The sequence below is a fragment of the Pipistrellus kuhlii genome, unplaced genomic scaffold, assembly GCF_014108245.1.
Source record: "Pipistrellus kuhlii isolate mPipKuh1 unplaced genomic scaffold, mPipKuh1.p scaffold_m20_p_8, whole genome shotgun sequence".
Classification (NCBI taxonomy): Eukaryota; Metazoa; Chordata; class Mammalia; order Chiroptera; family Vespertilionidae; genus Pipistrellus; species Pipistrellus kuhlii.
The window spans coordinates 63,990,299-64,005,494 of NW_023425584.1; the positions used below are offsets into that span (position 1 = coordinate 63,990,299).

General features: G+C 39.3%; 1 protein-coding gene across 1 annotated transcript in view; it reads left to right on the top strand.

Annotated features, from left to right (window-relative positions):
* Nucleotides 1-15,196, top strand: part of GALNTL6 (polypeptide N-acetylgalactosaminyltransferase like 6) — an 875,965-nt gene that overhangs the window by 812,986 nt on the left and 47,783 nt on the right. Inside the window, exon 10 of the mRNA XM_036424387.2 lies at nucleotides 6,113-6,334. Within this exon, the coding sequence (XP_036280280.1) occupies nucleotides 6,113-6,334 (222 nt within the window). The remainder of the gene's footprint in view (nucleotides 1-6,112; nucleotides 6,335-15,196) is intronic.

Sequence of the window (15,196 nt, forward strand, 5' to 3'; positions counted from 1 at the left end):
TGCCTGTAGTTGGTAAAGGTGCCAAAGAAATGAGTTATGGAAAGGGATTTTAAAAAGGCACACAAAAACATTTGGAGATGATGGATATGTTCATTATCTTAATTGTGATGATGATTTCACTAATATATATATATGTCAAAATGCACCAAATGGTACTCTTTAAGTATGAGCAGTTTATTGTTTATCATTATTCCTCAAAAAGCTATTTTTAAAATTAGGCTTGCATGCACTTTTAAATAAGGTATGTAGTTAAATCATTTGGCTGCATTACATGCCATCAGACATACTACCATAAATATCCAAAGTATTTGGCCAAAAAATATAATAGGGATATAATTAAATTACATCAAAACAGCCAAAAGCATGTAATCACTTGCAAACGGCTCACACAGCCTTAAGGAAGAAGAGAGGAAATGGCCTGTGGAGCAGGCTCCGTTTTTAGTTCTGGATTAGCCATCTCTCTTTTTGCTGAAGGCTTCCCATGGATTTCAAAGAAGTCTTTAGATCAGAGAAGAATAGCACAAGGCTGAGTAATTATAGTGAGGTGGAGGCTCTCCTAAAGAGATTCTCTTTGGAGCTGTATCCATGATGACATTATCATACTATCAATGATGGGAGGGCCTTAGGGTGGGGCTCTGGAGCTAGTCAAGTATCTTAGGCTTCAAAGAAGAGAGAAGAAATGCTTTTAAATCAAAAAGCAGAATTTTGAAAGACAGAGGAGAGTGATGCAATTCCTTTCTGGAGGAGTGACTGTGACAAGCTTTTTCTGTGTGAGATTCGCTTTGCTAGCTATCAGCAATATCTGGGAGGAATGCACCAGACCAAAAAAAAAAGGGGGGGGGCGGGTAGGGATAGCTGAAGAAAGAGAAATCTATTACTAAACCCACCATAATACTATAGCTTAATATTGACACAAGCACAGTATGGGGATTGGGGTCATGCCAGTGCACATGTAATGATTGCACCCTGCAGAGAGAAACAGAAACAGGCTACTATGGCAAGATGGCCCAGGTAATACACATGCATGGGAACAATCGACTCCCAGATAAAATGCTGAGAAACTGAATGAGGATTGTATTTTTGAGATAATCAAACAGTGGGATCTAAAATATTGCTGGCAAAAAGAAATAATTAGTGGATGGTTGTATGCGGTTTCATGAACCAGCAGGTGTAATGGAACTATCTATTTTCTTTCTGCTGCACAATGAAGATGATCAGTCAGAGCTGGAAATCTGTTCCCAGGGACTGAAGTAGAAATGTGACTTAATGTTCCTGGCAAAAATATCAATTCAAAGACCTGATGATTCTGAGAATTAAGGAAAGATTTAGTGTTGGGTAGTGCAGAGCAAACAGAACCTGAATTCTAAAGACTTCTACTATAAGGCTGAACGTGTTAAATTGTGTTAATAAATATTTGGGCAACACGAAGAAAGGAGAGATTAATATCAGCTTCAGTTCAATAGGGGAATATTTGTGATATGCATGGAAGCACAGAAGGGTGATACAAAAATAGATGATGTTCTCAATGTCTTATGCATAAAAGGTGCTCAGAATAACGGTTTTTATTTCATTTATGATTTTAAAAGTATGAAGGTCTTCTGCTTTTAAAAAATAGAGAAATCCTTCATTTGCTTTCTATTAAAAAACATGTATTCAACTATCTTTCTCAAACTGTTACATGACTTCCATGCTGAGAATAACCCCAGCAGGTCAAAACTTCCTGGATCCATCTTGAATGGGATTGAGCCCTCTCCTCCAGTCTCCTTTGTCCACATACACTCAGGGCCTGAATGGAATCCAGCCCAGATGTGCAGAGACAGAAAGCCTTCACCGTATTTTCAGATTGATGTTAACAGCAAGCCCTAGATTGTCCCTTCTAGCCATGCTGAGCCCTGGCCTCCAGCTACCACTTAGCACTGCTGTTTTCTTAAACTAGTATGCGGCTGCTTCCCTGCTTGCTTCCCAATAGGGGTCCAGCAAGGTCTTACCAGGAAGCAACAGAAAAGCAGTGGGATTGTGGGCAGCATAGTTAGACAACTGTGTGTTATAGCTGACTTCTCTGCAGAGCGCTTGAAACTTTCCTGGAATAATTTTCACAAAAGAAAATATTCACTATGTATTAGCAACAGCAGCAAAATATGCCAGATTCTGCATATATAGTCAAGTAGTGAATTCAAACACATTCATGGAACAACATTCTATACATTTTATGTATATTGGAAATAGGATTGCCTTCATGTATTTGAATGTGTGTAACATGTGAAAACATGTGTTCCTATCTAAATATCCAACGTGTATATGGCTATCCTATTTCCTGGAGTGGATGATTTTATTCTATAATCAAGAAAAGAACCAGGAAACTCTTCTTACAACTGCTTGTAATATTTCTCAGCTGTGGTTCCAATGTTCTCCCCAAAACGAAGTGCTGATTCATGATAACAGTAGCAAATTAACATAGTGTATTGGGTATATATATATATATATATATATATATATATATATGTGTGTGTGTGTGTGTGTGTGTGTGTGTGTGTGTGTGTGTGCTTTCATTATCTTTATTGTTGAAAGTTTTACATATGCCCCCTTTATTTCCCATTGACCTCCTCCACCCCACATCTGCCTCCCTGCAGGCCTTCACTACGGTATTGTCTGTGTCCATGGGTTATGCATATATGCATATAAATTCTTTTGTTAATCTCTCCTCACCCATCCTTACCCACCCAGACCTTCCCTCTGAGGTTTGTCAATCTGTTCTGTGCTTCTGTGTCTCTGGATCTATTTTGTTTATCAGTTTATTTTATTCATTAGATTCTACATATAAGTGAGATCATATGATACTTGTCATTCTCTGACTGGCTTGTCTCACTTAACATAATATTCTCCAGGTCCTTTTATGCTGTTATGTTTTTACAACTGCATAGTATTTCATGATGTAAATGTATCACAGCTTTTTTTATGTGCTCATCTACTAATGGGCACTTGGGCTGTTTCTAGATCTTAGCTGTTATAAATTGTGCTGTTATCACATTGGGGTGCATGTATTCTTTCTGATTGGTGTTTCTGGTTTCTTAGGATATATTCCTAGAAGTGGGATCACTGGGTCAATTGACAGTTCCATATTTAATATTTTTTTGAGGAAACTCCATACTGTTTTTGCACAGTGGCTGTACCAGTTTGCATTCCCACCAGCAGTGTAGTAGGGTTACCTTTTCTCCACATCCTTGCCAGCATTTGTCATTTGTTGATTTGTTGATGGTAGCCATTCTAACAGGTGTGAGGTGATACCTCATTGACATTTCAATTTGTATCTCTCTGATGATGAGTGACTTTGAGCATTTTTCATGTCTCTTGGCCATTTGTATATCTATTTAGATCCTTTGCAGTGTCTATTTAGGTCCTTTGCCCATTTTTTAAATTAGATTCTTTGTCATAGTTTTGTTAAGTTGTATGAATTCCTTATATATCTTGGAAATTGATCCCTTAATAGATGTATCATTGCCAAGTATGTTCTCCCATGCAGTTGGCTTCCTTTTGCAGTTGGTTTCCTTTTCATTTTGTTTGTGGTTTCTTTTGCTGTGCAGAAGTATTGTTATATTTCCAGAATAATGACTTCAGAATGATATTATTTGGCCATTCACCTGGACGGTTTATAAGCAGGAAAGTGGCAAGTGTTACAACAAGGCAATGCCACTGGAATGGTAGGCAGCACAACAATGGCAAATAATTCATCAAAGAACAAGTGTGATACTTTTTATGTAGAAATATTATAAAGAAAGGAACACAGAGGCAGCCAAGAAATCACAGTAGTCTTTGTAGCATTGTCTCTTTTCTGCATCTCCCTGTATTAATTGAGCCCTACTTTGTGCCCACCATTGACCATAACTAACCAAGGAATCCATGAGGCGGCAAAGAGGTCAGATAGGGAGGAGACCCAGGGAGATGCTGGATGTGGAGTTGGCAGGACAGAACAAGAAAGTGTGCGATCTCATTAGGAATAAAATATTTGAAGTCTATGTCTCCAAATCCAGCAGACCCCTGGGCATAGTGCCAGGCCTTAATTAGAATTTTGGAGCAATTTTTAAGATAAAGTGATTTTTCTAAATATCACTAGTTTTGTTTGTTTTTGTTAATCCTCACCCAAGGATATTTTTCCATTGACCTTTTAGAGAGAGTGAAAGAGAGAAGGAAAGACAGAGAAACATCAATGTGAGAGAAACACATAAATTAGTTGCCTCCAGCACACATGTCTCTGGGGCCAAGACTGGGGAGAGTCTGCAACGTGGTAAGTCCCCTTGACTAGAATCGAACCAGAAACTCTTTGGTTCACAGGCCAACACTCTGTCCACTGAGCTAAATCTGCTAGAACAAAATATCACTAGTTTTTACTTTACTTTTACACATGTCTGGATCTTCTTGAAGTTCCCAGCTATTCTGTGCATTTTATCTTCTAATGCAAATGAAAACCTAGAAAGGGCCTATGTTCACACCAACTGGATACTTAAATTAAGGGATTTGAACACAAAACAAAGAGAACCATAGCCGATGGGACACCAGCCTATGAAACTGGGCTGCAAGCTGGAGGCATGAGACCTCATCTCTTCAAGATACAGCGGTTGCTTTGTCTGCCACGTAGCATCACAGAGCTGAGGGGATGTCAGAGAGCATCTCATCTCACCTAGCACCCTTCCCCCAGACCACAGGAACAATGCAGTTCAGCTGTGGCCAAGCTCGGTACACAGGCTCTCTGATTTCCAATGCTCACTCTTTCTAGTAATAATAGCTCTGCTATCCATAACACCTACTTTGTGCCAGGTACTATTCTAAGAACTTTACAGATTACTTCATTTAATCTTACAACCACTCTCGTGGTGTAGGTACAGATTACTATATGTACTTTCTTTAACTGAGGAATCTGAGCCCTAGAATCAAATAACCCTCTCCATCTCAAAACTAGCCAAATGACTGCACTTCTTACCCTGAACGCACACATGCTCCCGTCCCTACACGGGGTGCCTATTTCCCTGCCAGCAACCTTCCTTCACCCCAATGAAGAAGACTAGGTACTTGGAGCTTCCTTTCGCCCGGCTTCATAGCACAGCAATTTACTAGATTCTGTTTTGCGTCCATGTCACACGTAGAAAGTAGCATCGGAACACCTGGTCTTGAACTGAGCGGTGCTGTGTTCTCTCTGTAATTGGGTACCAGCTTGTTTGTCCTCCTTCTAAGCAAGATCCCTTTTTTTTTTAAATGCTTTAAGCCAGGGGATGGCAAACTGCAGCTCGTGAGCCACATGCAGCACTTTGGCCCCTTGAGTTTTTAGCAAAGGCCAGCTTAGGAGTACCCTAATTAAGTTAATAACAATGTACCGACCTATACAGTTTAAGTTTAAAAAATTTGGCTCTTGCCGAAACCGGTTTGGCTCAGTGGATAGAGCGTCAGCCTGCGGACTGAAAGGTCCCGGGTTCAATTCTGGTCAAGGGCATGCACCTTGGTTGCGGGCACATCTCCAGTAGGGGGTGTGCAAGAGGCAGCTGATCGATGTGTCTCTCTCATTGATGTTTCTAACTCTCTATCCCTTTTTCTTCCTCTCTGTAAAAACTCAATAAAATATATTTTTTAAAGACTTTTAAAAAATTAAATAAAATAAAAAATTTGGCTCTCAAAAGAAATTTCAATCGTTGTACTGTTGATATTTGGCTCTGTTGACTAATGAGTTTGCCAACTACTACTTTAATCAAAGTTATGCCTAAGAGGAACTTCATTATCTCCCGTTTCACCTGCCTTAGTTCTACATGAAAAAGAAAGAATTTTTATAATTATGAAGGAACAGGAGGAATGAGAAAGTGGATACAATTGTAAACTGGATTTTGACTAGCACCAATTAATTATCTGATTGGCAACTGACCCCCATGGCAGAGCGGGAATGTATGCAAAGCCCTGGGCTAATCATAGCATACCTCATGCAGTTGTGAAAACTCTTCGTTAATAAGCCACCAACCGTGCTGCTTGAGGTGGTCTGATTCCTTTCCCTTTTCCCTCTTCAACTTTTAGCGCACCTGAGCTCACCCTTGAGTGCATAGACCAGTAAATGACAATTTTTTCTGCTGCACAGAACCTGAAGCGGGTGGCAGAGACCTGGATGGATGAATTCGCCGAGTACATTTACCAGCGCCGGCCCGAGTACAGGCACCTGTCCACGGGGGACATCTCCGCCCAGAAGGAGTTGCGCAAACAGCTCAAGTGCAAGGACTTCAAGTGGTTCATGGCCACCGTGGCCTGGGATGTGCCGAAGTACTACCCTCCTGTGGAGCCCCCACCTGCTGCCTGGGGAGAGGTGAGGGGCAGTTGCCTGAACCCTGCTCTTACTTTCCTGTGCCCATCTCTTCCAGCTTCAGGAGGTGGGAGGGGCCGCAGAAACCCTCACTCCTTTGCCCAGCTGGAAAATCACGTTAGCTAGATCAGTGGTCGGCAAACTCATTGATCAACAGAGCCAAATGTCAACAACACAACGATTGAAATTTCTTTTGAGAGCCAACCTTTTTAAACTTAAACTATATAGGTAGGCACATAGTTATTAACTTAATTAAGGTATGTGGTAGTTGGTGGGAGAGCCACACTCCAGGAGCCAAAGTGCCAGACCTGCGAGTCTTGGTTTGCAGACCACTGGTAAGCCACTTTGGCTAAGTGAATGGTCAACCTCTTTAGAAATTTCAAGGGGTGAGCATTCAGCCCTCAACTCCTATAGCTCCACCTAAAAATTCTTGCCCACTGTTGACCACCCCCCAAATGGATTTTTCAATATACCTGAAAAACATGTTTATTTGAGGTGAGTGAAATGACCATGACAGCTTGTAGAGAATGAACATACCTGTCATGCTGCTGCATGGATAAGGGTAACCTGATGTCCGTGATAAAATCCCTCGCAGCCCCCATGCTCAGCCTTGTTCCTGTCTGTATAAGCAGAGGACAAGGTGACAGAAGGACTTGGCTTTTCTCCTGCCCAGGCTGTGCTGTGCAGAATCGTGAGAAAATGCTTTTCCCTGACACCTGGAACTGTGACATGTGTGGGACCCCCATCTGTTCCTTAAATAAGCACTAACCTTTCCACTTCCAGACGCTTTAAATATCCATCTTTGGGCATGAAAGGACTATTGTGCCGGTTCACTTCCATTCCATCCTGTGACTATAGCCTTTTCCCCATAGAATAGAGTTTGTAAAGCAAGAACTGAAATTGGATAGGGTGGATGTATCCTAGCAGCCTAATCTGCTTTTAGCAGAAGGTTATGGGGGAAGTGCAGGCTGGGCGAGATGCTTCCCAAAGGCAGGAGTTGACTGTTGCACAGGACCCTTTCAGGGTCATCCTTGCTGTGTTTGATGGTGCGTTTATCCGGTTAGTGTCTGTGGCTTGGTAGAACTCTGACCTGGTGGCTGGGGCATAGATGGAGAGGCCCCAGGTACTGAGGAGTGTTCCTGGGGGAGCTGTCCCAGATCCTGTAGAAAATTTATTCAGCAAGTTACATGTGTGCTGTTTGCTTTGCTGAGAGGGTCCAGAAAGATGTCATTCTTTACTGGAGCCAGATCCCCAGACATGAAGGAGTAGAGGCCATCTCCACATGCTCTATCTCCTAATGTTTTTTATAATATATTTTTATTGATTTCAGAGAGAAAGAGAGAGGAAAAGAGTGATAGAAACATCAATGATGAGAGAGATTCATTGATCAGCTGCCTCCTGCACACCCCACACTGGAGATCAAGCCTGCAACCTCCTGGTTCATAGATTGACACTCAACCACTCTGCTGTCTGGGCTCTTAATGTCTTTTGTATGTGTATATGGCCCTGATACTGGCTGCTTAAATCAGTTAGTAATTTTGTCTAATCCTTTGCATCTTAAATATTTCATTAGCGTTTCCGTGGGACGTTAGTAACATTAATCTACTGGTATTAATTTTAGCTATTTAGCATGGGCTTAATTTACAATAGTGGAAATTGAAAGTACCTTCTAGAAAGAACTTTTTTAGGCTAATGCATCATAAAACATAGAATTTTTTTACCCAATAAGAAGCTAAGTTCCTTCCTAGAACATTATGATTAAAATCATGTCTGTCATCTTTCTGTGATAATTTAAATCAGGTCCTGCCATACTGACCAAGAAATACTCCTGAAGGGTTCACAGTATCATTATGTGATTTTCAGCTGCATTAAACTTTCATCAATATTTTCTTCACCTGGTATAGAAACAAAAATGTTTATTCCTACCTTACTACCTTAAACTGCACGCAATTGGCCACATTTTCCCCACATTACATGACTAAACTATAATGGGTATTTCTGAAGCACCTTGCTTGAAAACAGATTCAAGCTTCCATTGAGGTTCTAGAAAAGACAGAACTTCCCAGGAATAATCAAAAACCCATTTTAAAGCCAAGTAAGCTATGCCAGTATTTTTATCCATTAGTCTAGACTGCCTCACATCTTCTACAAGGCTCTGTGGCCTTAGGGACATTTGTATTCATCATTCCTGGCCTAAACAATCAGACACTAAGAAGATCAGATTTTTTTCTTTTAACATGGTGGCAAATTTCTTTCCTCTGTGCTTCAGAACAGCAAACAAAGAAAGGGCATATTTAGGTTAAGAGGAAGAAGAAAAGGAGGATCTAGGTCAAGGGCCATTGCATTCAGTGGCATTTGTTTAGTGAAGAAGGCATGCTGCAGAGCAAGAATGAAGAATGAAAGCAGGGATCGGAGGGAGGCAGAAAGAAAGGAAGTGAACAAGTGACAATATCGTTTTTAAAATTATCTATTTTCTAAGCAAAATAGATCCCTAAGAGTGAATGTAAAACATATGCCTTTATTCAGAAGAGAAGGTAAGTGAAGTGTTTGAAATGCAGCTTCATCTAAATGAAATAATGAAAAAGAAAGAATGTGTTCTAACTATACACTAGGTAGTTATACCTTCTGTTTAATTGTGGACAAAAATTACTAAATTATCTCTGAAAAAATTTCAAATTTTTTTACTCTTGTGTTTTCTTCTCTTTTTGATAGGACTTTTAAAAATAATATTTGTTTTATTTTTTACTAACTCTACAGAAAAGTTGCAAAGATAGTGCAGAAAATTCGCGTATACCCTTCAACTCACTTCTTCTCATGTTAACATCATATGTTTGTACATTGGAACTAGTAATTAACATTGGCAAAATACGATTACCTAAAGTACAGACTTTATTCGGATTTCACCAATGTTAAATGTTTTTACTAATGCCCATTTTCTACCCCAGGACCCAATCTAGTATATGAGAGGGCTGTTTAGTTTCCTATAAACTTTCATTGTTAGACTGGGCAAAGCTCCTAAATAAATGTCAATTGCTGTTTTAGTAAGAAAGTGAAAAGGAAATGCAGGCTGTGCGTTCGTTTTTTTTTAAGAAGTTAGAGGAAAGAACCACAAATGTCCAACAAAGTAAACCTAAGCATTCTTTATGGGAGATCTGTGCCAAGTAGCGGGGAAACTCTCTGTTTTGTGCACTTGTACTTGGAATGATTTTCCATCTGCTTTTCTGTGCCAGCCTGATTCTGGGTAAACAGAGAAGTAATTAGGCAATTTTTGGCTCTGGTAATTGAAACCATTTGTAAAGGATATGTTACAGACCTTACACACCCTATAGAATGCTACTCATTTCCCTGACAAATTCAGCTGCATTGTTGCATTTGTCTCCTAACTTATCTCTCTGCTTCTGCCCTTTCTCCCTTCTGCTTATTTTTTACATAGTCCACTTAAAATAGAGATCAGGCCCCTCCTCCATTCAAAACCTTTCAGTAACTACCATATCACTAAGGGTAAGAACCAAAGTCCTAATATGCACCATAAATGATCTGACACCTGTTGTGATCCCTTCAATCTCTTCTCTTATGTTTCACCACCAGCTTACTTTTCTCTGGGTACACTGTTCTCCTCACTATTCTTGGTCCTGGCCAGGCACCATCTTGCCCCAGGCCTTTGCATTTGCTATTCCTTCTGCTTAGAATCCTCCAGCCTCAGAAATCTATGTCTCCTTTCCTCACTTCCTTCAGGTTCTTACTCAAAAAATCATCTTAGTTATGCCTTCTGTGGTCACAACAATTCACAAACACATGGATTCTCATGCTTACACACATCTAATCTCCCTTCCTTGCTTTGCTTTCTCCTCAGGATCCATTACTATACAACAAGGTATCTAATGTATACACTGAGTGGCCAGATTATTATGATCTCTGAATGCATAATAATCTAGCCATTCAGTGTGTATCCTATACATATAATACAATAAAAGGCTAATATGCAACTTGTCCCCTCAATTAGAAGTTCAACTAGCAGGCAGGCTGACCAACCACCCATGTCCCCTCCCCCTGGCCAGGCTGGCCATATCTTACCCATACACGAATTCATGTACCGGGCCTCTAATATATATTAGAGTGGCCAGATTATTATGCATTCAGAGATCATAATAACCTAGCCACTTCGTGTATATTTATTGCATTTCTCACCTATCTGCTCCACTAGAAAACAAGCTCCATAACATAGAGATTTTGTTGATTTGGGGAGTTACAACTGCTAGAAAAAGTGTTTGGCATGTAGGAGGTGCTCAATAAATATTTGTTGAATGAATAAATGAATAGAGGACCCTGGCTCCCTATTGTTCTCCTCCCCGTTCACTGCTCTGCCCACACACTTTCAAAGAGCAAGCGCACTGAGCACTCACTCTGCCTTACCAACCCCTCCTTGGCTGCACGAAGTCCATCTCATGGGGAAGCTTGACTAGGAAGACAGTTTGTGTAATGTATTTCGGGGAAGTCATTCTGATGGACTGTCAGATTTGTGGTCCATGATAGTCAAACAAGGTATGGAATGCTCTTTAAGGAGAAAAAGAAGAAACCCCCAAATTTGAGCTGTGTAATAAGTCTAACATCCCTTAGTGCTGTTCAAGTAGAAGCAATGTGCTTTTCCATGGTGCTGTGTTGAGTAGGGTCAGGACAGATTTAAAGGGGAAAACTCTTCTTAAATCATGCACATATGGAGTGTCTTTTTTTGTGTCAAGATGCTAAATGAAACAGAATCTTCCATTTTTTTTCTCCTTATCCCTTCCCTCCTTAGAATTCATGAATTTGCTAAAGTCATTTATAGTACTCCTTTATAGTCCAAAAAGAACACTTCTGCAGAATCGCAAATATCATGTGTAAGAGCGAATAAAAGTAGTAAAATAGACAAACTTGTCTCTTCCAACCAGCACCACAAATTATTTTAAGAAGCATCTGCTTACTGTCCTCAATGTGCCAATCTTGGCCCATCTACTTGTCATCATGCAATTGTGCAAAACTTTTTTTTTTAATCTTTATTTTAAAAAGTCATCTCAATACCCAACTGCTTCGGCTGCTATTTAAATTCCTTCCTCAAGATTAATGTCACCCTGAATTATGGAACATCCACAGAGCTAGGCATCCTAAATAATCCCTGGTCTCCTCCTCTGCTTTGGGCAGCTCTAGACTTCTTTCCATTGCTTCCTTTCTTCTACTGTACTTACAGTGCACAGGCTTTTCCCATTTCTCCATATCAGCTTACATGAAAGGAAGTTCGACACTAGGAGCTGCATTATTTGAAAGGCCATATGAGGATGTGATGTTGTCTTCTTCAAACAAATGATGTGTAAGTGCTGCTGCTGTAAAGGCCAGACCTTTCTGCACAAGGAGTGAGGTTTTCCCTCATTCTCTTGGGAGAGCCCTGGCCAGATGGCCACCTTCCCCTGCAACCTAGTCTAACAACAAGGAAAGGCATAAAGTCAGATTGCACTGCTACTCCCCCAGCAATGCTGCAGGGACCTTCCTTGCCATTCAGGCCAGATCTTTAAATTAAGCAGTCATTCAGAAATGCTTTGCCATTCTCTGAGTGTATTAGAGTTGACTTGATCTGTCATTTATTTTCTCAGGCGGAAGCAATGCCAGAGGGATATGCTAATGCATCTCTCTGGAGCTCAACAACAAGGTTGAGAAAAATGTAAAAACAAATAAAGAATCACATTGTCCTTTCAGATCTTACTACGCGCTTTCTGAGTTGTCAACAATTGACACAGTTGAAGACAAAGTTAAGTATCTATGATACATATCGTTTTAGTTCCATATTCTCAGCTGAGTAAATTGGACATCTTCTTAACAGTGGCCATTTGACTCATGTCATGATGGAATCAGAGCTAACAGATTTAATTCTCTTCACTTATATGCCAAACAAAACTCTCTGTCTTTTCCATTTATTTTGTTCTTCCTTAAAATATATGTATTCATATTGACATATATTCACACACATAAGTATATGCCTTTGGGGGTTCATGTGACAGAAGTAAATTAAATTTTAACTGTATGTTAGCCTAATAATGAATTCATCTTAATGTTTAAGTTTCACTGACAATTGATACCTTTCTACTTCCAAGAAAGCTACAAAATTAATAGCATTTGAGGATCCTTCCATTATCTCTGTGGCCTCAGAGAGATGGCATTGATGAAACATTCGGTAGAATTTTTCTAGTCATGGACTTGAGAACTATGTACCCATTCTTTAACAAAGTGCCTATAAGACTGTCCTCAACTTGCCTTAAAAAATCCAGTGACCACCCACAGGTGGAGAACAAGAATAAGCACAACAAAAATAAAAATATATATAAAGATTTATATATATATATATATATATATATATATATATATATTTTTTATATATAAAAATATATATAAAGATTTTTGGGGTCCTGGAATAAAAATTAGAAAATACCAGAATCAGTTCTAAGTGAGCCAGACTGACCCCAGTTTGCATTATCAGGCTTGGAATTTTGTTTTAATCATTCACAGACAGGCAATAATTAAAAGCAAAAGCCAATGTTCCCCTTGTAATGTCCTGAGCTGCTCTGTTAGCAGTTAGTGGGTCCTGACTGGCCTGCTCCAGACTCTGGGAAGTATAGTGACTCAGCTGCTGAACGATAAGTAGTCCCTTAAATTCATGGTAGATATGTTTTGGGCAACCGTAAGTTCATCCATCAGAATTAGAGTTTGAGAGCAACTTGGAGCTTAACTATCTCTGTGTGAGTTTGGGACATGCCAAATAAGCTCACCCGTGCTCCCCTGCAGACTCCAAGGTTAATTCTTCCTCTACCATTTATTTTACTAAAATTATCTCTTCTTTTTTTTATCCATTTGATTAGATTTCTTCCTATTAAATTTGAGATCTAGGAATTAACTTCGACCAGCTTAGATCTCCAGAATTCTGTTTTTGTCTAATCAACAACCCAGTGGTATTTGGCTAAGATCTTTCCCTTTTTATGGTGTCATGCATAGCTCTTTCTATTGAGCATCTATTGCACATTGTGATGCCTGTTAGTCAATTTCTAAATTAAGATGGCCTGTCCTTTAGGTCTATTACAAAGAGAAAACTATCATAACTCAAGGGGAGCTTAACTTTCCAGACTAATCTCTAAAACAAGAAAGGCAAATTACTTTCCCAGCCTTGTTCTAGACCCAAGTCATCCAGAACCAATGATACACATCTACGCTTTTTGCGTATGCTTTCTTGTCTGAGTTGCATATAAGTTTGCAGCAGATAGTTTTGTTCCAGACTCATTCAAATACTGCTATTCTACTGGAAATAATAAAAAACCCATATGGTGTGATGCCAGAAATAAGGAGCTACATTTTTCACAATGTTTTTGCTTGAAAATATACTGAGATTGAGATATCACTTCACACCTGTCAGTATAGCTGCCATCTACAAATCAACAAAAACAAGTGTTGGCGAGCATGTGGAGAAAATTAACCCTAGTCACTGTTGGTGGGAATGCAGACTGGTGCAGCCACTATGGGAAACATAGTGTGGAGTTTCCTCAAAAAATTACAAATGGAACTGTCTGATGACCCAGAAATTCCACTTCTGGGAATTTATCAAAAGAAATAAAGCTGTGGTACATTTACACAATGGAATACTAATCTGCTATAAAGAGCAAGAAAATTTCACCCTTTTTGACAACTTGGATGAACCTGGAGAATATTATACTAAGTTAAATAAGCCAGTCAGAGAAAGACGAGTACCATATGATTTCACTCATAGGTAGAATTTAATTAACAAACTAAACTACCAAGCAAAAAAGAGACAGACTCATGAGTAGAGAGCAGGAGGGTACAAGAGGGGTGAAGGGATTGAGTTAAAAAAGAAAAAAGAGAGAACTCCTGGACATCAGTATGGTGATTGTGGAGGGCAGGGGGGTGGAGATGGAAGAATGCATATATGAAATAAATGCTGATGAAAAAATAAAATAATTAATTCAGATTGACCAATAAAGCAAATCTAACTCTCTGTATATGAGACACACCTGAATCAAAATGACACAGAAACACTGAAGGATTAAAGGATAAGCACAGATATACCAGGCAAATCCAAGTCATAAAGAAGCAAAGGTTGAGATTTTAAAATGAAACCAGGTAGATAGAGGTTTTTAAAAATGCTTAAAAGGTTTTTATAAAGGTTTTTTTTTAAAAAATACATTATAGTGTCTAAAGACTGCAATTTCTAGAAAAACAGCTTTCAAAGGTAGAAACTACTGGAAATGCAAGGAGAAACTGACAGGAACACACCAATAATAGGACAGCTTAGCATAGTTCTCTCCGTGCAAGAAATAATAAGTGGACCAAAATTAATGCAGCTGTATATATTAATCTAAACCTTGTGATCAATAGTGGAGATCTAATAGACCTATTTAGCTCTGACAATTTTTTTTAATTTACCATCCTTTCACATACACAAATTTAAAAGTAGGTTAATGTCATAAATAAATAAAGTTTGCTGCATATATAAAAGATCTAAATAAAAAAATCAACAAAATAAGCACCCTATATTCTTACATTTGAATGTAATGTAATTCAACTTACATTTGAATGTTATGTAATTCAACTTTTTTCTCACATTCTAAAACTACCAATTTTCTAGTTGTGTCCACTGAAAAGGCCTAGAAACATTTTCAATCCCACCTCAGTGAGCACACCTGATACTCAACTGTGGCGTCTAAATAGGATTCTCCACTAAATGGAACTAGGGCTCCTTGAAGAATGTGTGATTTCAGTTGTGGGGCAGGAGATGTAGAAAATGAGCTATGACATTTTGCTCTAGAAAACAAGGAAGGAAAGGAAGCTGTC